Source organism: Lepidochelys kempii, chromosome 11 (assembly GCF_965140285.1).
Source record: "Lepidochelys kempii isolate rLepKem1 chromosome 11, rLepKem1.hap1, whole genome shotgun sequence".
In the NCBI taxonomy this organism is placed as follows: domain Eukaryota; kingdom Metazoa; phylum Chordata; order Testudines; family Cheloniidae; genus Lepidochelys; species Lepidochelys kempii.
In genome coordinates this window covers 68815131-68821436 of record NC_136390.1, presented here as the reverse complement: position 1 = coordinate 68821436, position 6306 = coordinate 68815131, and the positions used below count along the sequence as shown (strand labels likewise).

The 6306-nt window shown below is 44.7% G+C and overlaps 1 protein-coding gene across 1 annotated transcript; it reads right to left on the bottom strand.

Annotated features, from left to right (window-relative positions):
* Positions 1-1305: 1305 nt before the first annotated feature.
* Positions 1306-5940, bottom strand: LOC140895264 (interferon lambda-3). Its single transcript, XM_073304710.2, has 5 exons — positions 5785-5940; positions 4653-4730; positions 4008-4151; positions 3151-3231; positions 1306-2009 (listed from the first exon to the last, which is right to left on the bottom strand). Exons 1-5 carry the CDS (start codon positions 5938-5940, stop codon positions 1911-1913), a joined length of 558 nt encoding a protein of 185 aa, XP_073160811.2. The 3' UTR covers positions 1306-1910.
* Positions 5941-6306: the final 366 nt, after the last annotated feature.

Genomic DNA, 6306 nt, shown 5'->3' with positions numbered 1-6306 from the left:
GTACCCAGCAAATCATTCGGCACCCTCTCCCCAACTCAATCCTCTCTCCACATCAACTCTGCTTGTCCCCCTGTGTCCCCATCATTTCTGCTCCTCCTTCCTTCACCGCAGCTCCTCCTGAAGCTGCTGTGTCCCTTCCCCGGCCCTCTCCCAGGGATGGGTGTTGCAGGGAGTGGAGGAGGGAGTGATCCTGTGACAATGGTGTTGGCACCTAAGGGGCAGAGACCTCTGACTGCTTCCTGCAGCAGCCTTGATTGCCTGCTCTTCCCCACGACCGGAGACAGTGGGAAAGACAGCCAATCAGAAGCCAGGCTGCAATTCCCAAGAGGGTTGGAGATTCTCACATCATCACCAGACAGACTCCAGCCCTGGCTAAAATCCTGCAACCTGTGAAAAAGTCACGAGCGGTAACAGCACTGGGGCAGCGGAGAATCAGGCTTTTTATATAGTGCATATAATAATATGAAAAATACCCAGCTCTTATAGAGTGTTTTTACGGGAAGGTCTCAAAGCACTTTACCAAGGAATTCGGTATCAGTATTCCCATTTTACAGATGGTACAGAGCAGAGACGTGACTTGCCCAACATCATCCACCACTCCAGCAGGTCAGTGGCAGAGCTGGGAATAGAATCCAGGTTTCCCGAGTGCCAATCCCCAGTATCTATCCCCCTCAGACAAAAACAGGGCAAATTGCAGCCACGATGTACTCTGCAAGAGCAGTTGAATAGTTTGCCCAGACCTGTGTCTTCACATGGATATCAATGCGTACAAATAAAAAGGAAGCAAAAAGCAATACATGTTACAATCAGGCTCCAGTTAAAACAGCAGCATTTTACTCTAGAAGAGTGTGTCACATATATTGTGATAAGTATAGGATAGTAATTATAGTCCGTGCTTTTTGCCCAATTTAAAGGCCCCATAATAGTCAGTCCTGCCACCAAGAGTTCCCCGGGATTTGCTATCGTAGGAAGATACCTATAACTTTAGACTTTTCATTATTTTAAGTATCTCTGTTATGTCCCCTCTCACCATCCAGCTAATCAATTTCTCCTCATCGGGAAGTACTTCCCTGCCTTTAATGACTTTTGCTATTTTCTGTTTTTTGGAGGTGATGAGATCAGAACATAATGCAGTCAGCAAGTAGAGGGTCAATCATCAATTTATATCATTTCAGTTTTAATTTTACATCTTCCATTTTTACATTAAATATTACAAAAATAGCCCATTTGATAAATATGCACATAAAAATGATAGATACAATAAATAACTTAAATACAAATCAGATTTGTTTAAATAAGGATCGCATCAGATGGCTTAACATTATGTCAGCCAGTAAAACAAAAATAGATTCTCGGAATCTGTCTAATACAGCAACACCTTCCATGCATCAACATTATTGCATTTTCCAGCATCTTTCTAAGACAATAATGAAATAGTCACTAGTCCGTAAATCAAACAAACGGTGGGAAAAACTAGACCTTTAAATTAAAATAAATAACAGCAACACAACATACTATTGGCAAATATTTTTGCGTAGCAATCAACCAATACAATAAATAATACTATCCTCTAGGGCCAAATTTTAATCCCACTGAAATCAATGGCCAATCTCCCATTGATTTCTGTGGGAACAGGCCTTACACTTTAGCTGCACTTAAGGAATTGGCCTACAACCAATCAGGTACTGGCAATTGGAGTCGGAGAGATCTCTTCCTGAAGATCAGCTGTATCAGAATCTTTTGTTCAGAGATCACGGGTGATGGGTATCCGTGGTAAGATGCCAAGTCAGAAAGAGCATCGTGCCTCGTTAAAATACAGTATCCTGTAGGAAGGATTCAGGGTTCCCATTCGCTGGGCTCTCCAGTGTCTGATTAGACGCATGAGGTGAGACAGTGTAAAGACTTTGCGTTTAGGTGCAGAACTCCATGTAGGCTGCGCACTTCAAGTCTTCGTTCAGAAGTCGGAAGAGATTGAAGATCACAGATGCTTCCAGGCACCCCGGAGTTTCCTGGGACAGGAGAGAGGGAGTGAACACATTGTAACAGAGAATGGCTGGCTCACACTGGGCGAGGGAAAGCTACTGCACAAAGGCCTGATGGAAGGGGGTGTATATAGATAGGGAGCACAGAGCATGCAGAAAAAGAGTGAACAGAGCAGTGTCTACACAGGGACATCCAGGAAAGCTAATCTGAACAAACTGTGTGAATTTGAAGTGGGTTAGTTAATGGCATTAGATCCCTGTGTGAACACCCTCATTCAAAATTAAAGTGGTCTTAATTGGGTTACTTCACTTCCAGAGATCGCTTTAACTCTGAATAACAGCATCCATACAGGGATTTAATGCAGTTTAACTAATCCCTTTCAAACTCACATCTTTAGTTAATTCGGATTAGTTTTCCTGGATGTCCCTGCGTAGACAAGACCTTACAAACACTCGAACCTAAGTAAATACTCATTTACACGGTGCTCTAATGTTCTGTAATTCTAAATATATAACAATGTGTGCTGTAGTCTATTACATTAAGCAGTGAGTCTGAATGAAGCAAAAGGCACAATGATCTGGGGTAACAGTCAACTTGACGGGTATTATCTTTGTCTCGATCCGATTCCTAAGAAGGCCTGGGCTTTGGCAGATCTGTACGAATGAATGATCTCTGGGCCTCTTTTCCCATTGCCCAGCCCAGCATCTCCACCTCTTTAAAGCGAATAGCAAGTTGGTGTAAAGCTCTGCCAGCAGTGTGAGGGAGGGGGGATTTCAGAGTCAGCAGCATTTTGCACAAATATAAATGATTCCACAAGGTACAAGGTACAGAGCAATGGAGGATCAGATGCCACATGTTTATTCTGCTATTTGCATCCTATGGGAGGACCCAAACTAGGCCACAAAGTAAAGGGTGTTTTCTGGATGCCTGGTCTGTTACTGTCTGACAACAGATGTAACAACCCTTCCTGATGTGAGAGATTTACCAGCTTTTTTCTGAACTAATTCAGTCTCAGGACACCTAGACTGCTGAAGGTCCTGGACAATATACAGGACACCATCCTGCACTGGCCCCATGGGAACGGAATGGAGCTGATGATCCTGTATGGATTTGTTCCCACTAACATGTGATGGAAGTTCGTCTTGTGTGTTTGCCAAATGTACTCACCATTTTCTTGGCGGCATGGAATTTTAGGAGCCATTTAGTCAGTGTCTGGGAGCGTTGATGGCCGTGAGGCTGATGTCTAGCCTGAAAAGAAAATCAATCCATGAAGCTGACTGGCACAAGTCGAGATTTCAGGAACAGTGGCTGAGCCTCCTTCCTCTCGGTACAAGCCCAAGGCAGATCTTGGTTTGATTGAGTTTATCTAGTTCTTCAGACGTGTGGATTCCATTTTAACCTTCCATGTTCTATTAATAATACCAAGCATTTGTATTACATTGTTCAACTTCAGAAGTGTTTGAAGCATTAACTCAGGGCTTTACTGAGGCCTGTGGGAATGGCCCTGTGTAGGGGGAGGTATGCCTTGTGCTCCCCAGAGGAGCTCTGGGAGGAACTCCACCTAGTAGAAACTGAATATGCCCTGGAGCTGAGCAGGAGTGCAGCATACTCCCTCAGTGTATGCAGCCATCCATGGGTCTGCCTCCTCCCAGTTCCTCCCCACCTCCACTGCGATGTTCTGGGGGGCACATGGAAACAACAGTAGCTGTGCGAAAGAGATCACAGTGTCTGCAGTGGAACCAAACTACAGCCCAGAAGCCGACAGTGGGGACATAGCTGCTTGCACAGTAGCAGAGCAGCCAAGCATCATCTGTCCCTAACTAGTTAATCAAGTTAATTAGCTAATTAGATGATGTATCTGAGCAAGGCATACAGCAACTATGTTATGTGCAAACCAAAGTCCACGATTACTGGCACAAGGATTAGTAGATTCTGGATCCACTTAAGGAATTAGTGCTGTTCGGAGTTCAATACACAATTCCCAGACCCACTGTGGCACGAGACATTTGCAATCCAATACTCACCCAGCTCTTCAAGTCCTCTCTGATGTGCCTCAGGATTTCTAATGGCTTCACGAGCTGCTCAGACAGACTGGGATCCCCAAAGTTCTCCAGCACGTCAATAACGAGGTGCAGCTCCGTCTCTACCAGGATCACTCTGTCGTGCACCTAGGGAGAGAATGTGCTGGTAAAACAGTGTGTCCAGGGGAGTTGCAGACAGGGTGATAAGGAATGTCTGTGTTAGCAGCAGGTAGGAGTGGCCTGCTTAAGGAGACTTTCCAAAGCCGTGGCCAATGGGAAACGACCTATGACGCAAGGGAGGTGTGAATCCACTCAGTACACAGAGCCTGCTAGTCATGACCCTTTGGACTCTGTTGCTTACACCTTCCTTCCTTGGAATCCAACAACATTTTGTGCTTCAGATCAATCTCAATCTCAATATCTGACTTCCCAGCCCTAAGGGTATACAATATATAGATACAGAGAAAAGGCCGGATTCCAACCTCAGATGACGCCTGTGTCATCTGGGAATAAATTCCTTCTCCATGTTACTCTACAAAAGGATCACGTGAAATCAGCATCCAGCTTAGAAAGAGACAATATTGCAACCTTGGAAAGAAGCAAGTGCTGTTTTGTAACTTTGTCTCTCTTGGCAGAAGTCTTTCTTACCGACAGCTCTTTGACTTCCCAGTTCCGGTGGAAAATATTGGTGTTGCATTTTCGGTCTGACAAAAGCATGATGTCCTCCTGGAGGCACAAAATAAGAACACAGGGAAATGTGTAAAGGAAGCAAAGCAGGGGAGAAAGTGCCAAATTCAGCCCTCAGTTACATCATATAACCCCATTCAGCCATGCAAAGGTACAAAATCCTGGCACAATTTGACTCAACACCTCGATCCCCTAAGAATGCTGCTGTACTAGAGTCCTGGCTCTTCCTGAGAAGGTGCCAAATATGGCACAGAAGTCAACAACACGCGCTTGTCATATTGCTTTGCTGGTTTCAGGTTGTGAACTGCATTTGTGCAGGAGTTTAACTGAGAAGCGGCATCCTTTAACTCTTGACCACTCATCTGAGTGGTGCACTTCCTCCGCTTCAGCATTGGTTAACGTGGAATGTTTGCACGACTGAAAAATAAATGACTTGATCTCTCTAATGCTGCTTGATGGCATGAGATGAATTTGGGTTCCTCAGATTGTCTGTTTAAAGGACTAGACTCAGTTTTCTTTGGAAGGGAAAGATCGCCTATAGTTAAAAACTGGGTCTCATTCTCTAGGTTTGATTGTAACTCAGGACAGAGTTTGAACCCCTGTTAAAACTTTCTGGGATTTAAGATTAAGAACGGTTGACTCTGTAAGAAATCCGAGCTGGCCAGGCCCTAACCTCCTTAGACTGACTCGAATCAGGAACACCCACTTAGACAGGTTGCCCCTTCTTTCTCTCCTAGCTCCTTTCTAATAGTAAGAATGCCATTCTCCCTTTGCTATTGTCTAATCTGTGATTCTGCTTTAGATCAGTTCCCACCTTCCTGCCCTGTCCATGACTCTGCCTCTCTCTGACTCTTGCCGGAGCTGAACATTCTGAGCTTTGCCCTTTCTTAACTAAGACTGGGTGGGGGATCACCAACAAAGAAGATCCAGACAGAGAGACTTCTCTCTATTTCGTCTGCAACCCTACACCCCAAACTTACCGAAGCATATTTCATCTGCCCACAGTAATATGCCGAGAAGGCTGCGGTTGAAACTACAGCCTAGCACCCACATTGCCATTATTGCCCTACTTATGTGTCTTCTTTGCACTTACAAATCTGTCCTTGACATTCTTGAAGGTCTCCAGTTCCCAGGGTGGCAGGGACTTGTATTTTGAGAGGTGGCACGTCTTCCTCTGAGCCCCTTTGGGAAAGGCCTCCGTAGACATTGTCCATAGGGTCAGGACAAGGAGCAATTTGCAAGCCATCATTTTTTCTAATTGAATCAGAAAGGGGAAATACACACATCACTCCATTTCCAGGTTACAAGGATTATAAACTGTATTTTTGACAGTCTGACAAGGCGGGGAAAAAAGGGGTGCAGGAAGATGAGGGCTACAATCAAATATATACATTGGTGGCTTGACCCCAAAGATCACAGCTGAGCAAACTCAACTCTTCTATTCACAAATGTTTTCAGATCAGGCCCCTTAATTTACGGCCCCCAGCACTAATAATAAAAAATAAACTGGTAAGAGACTTAGAGGGACGGATAATGTTTGATCCTTACTCTTTAGAGTAGATCACAGCAGATCAGTCTAGTAAGCCCATGTGCTAGACAGACGCCCCAGACCTCG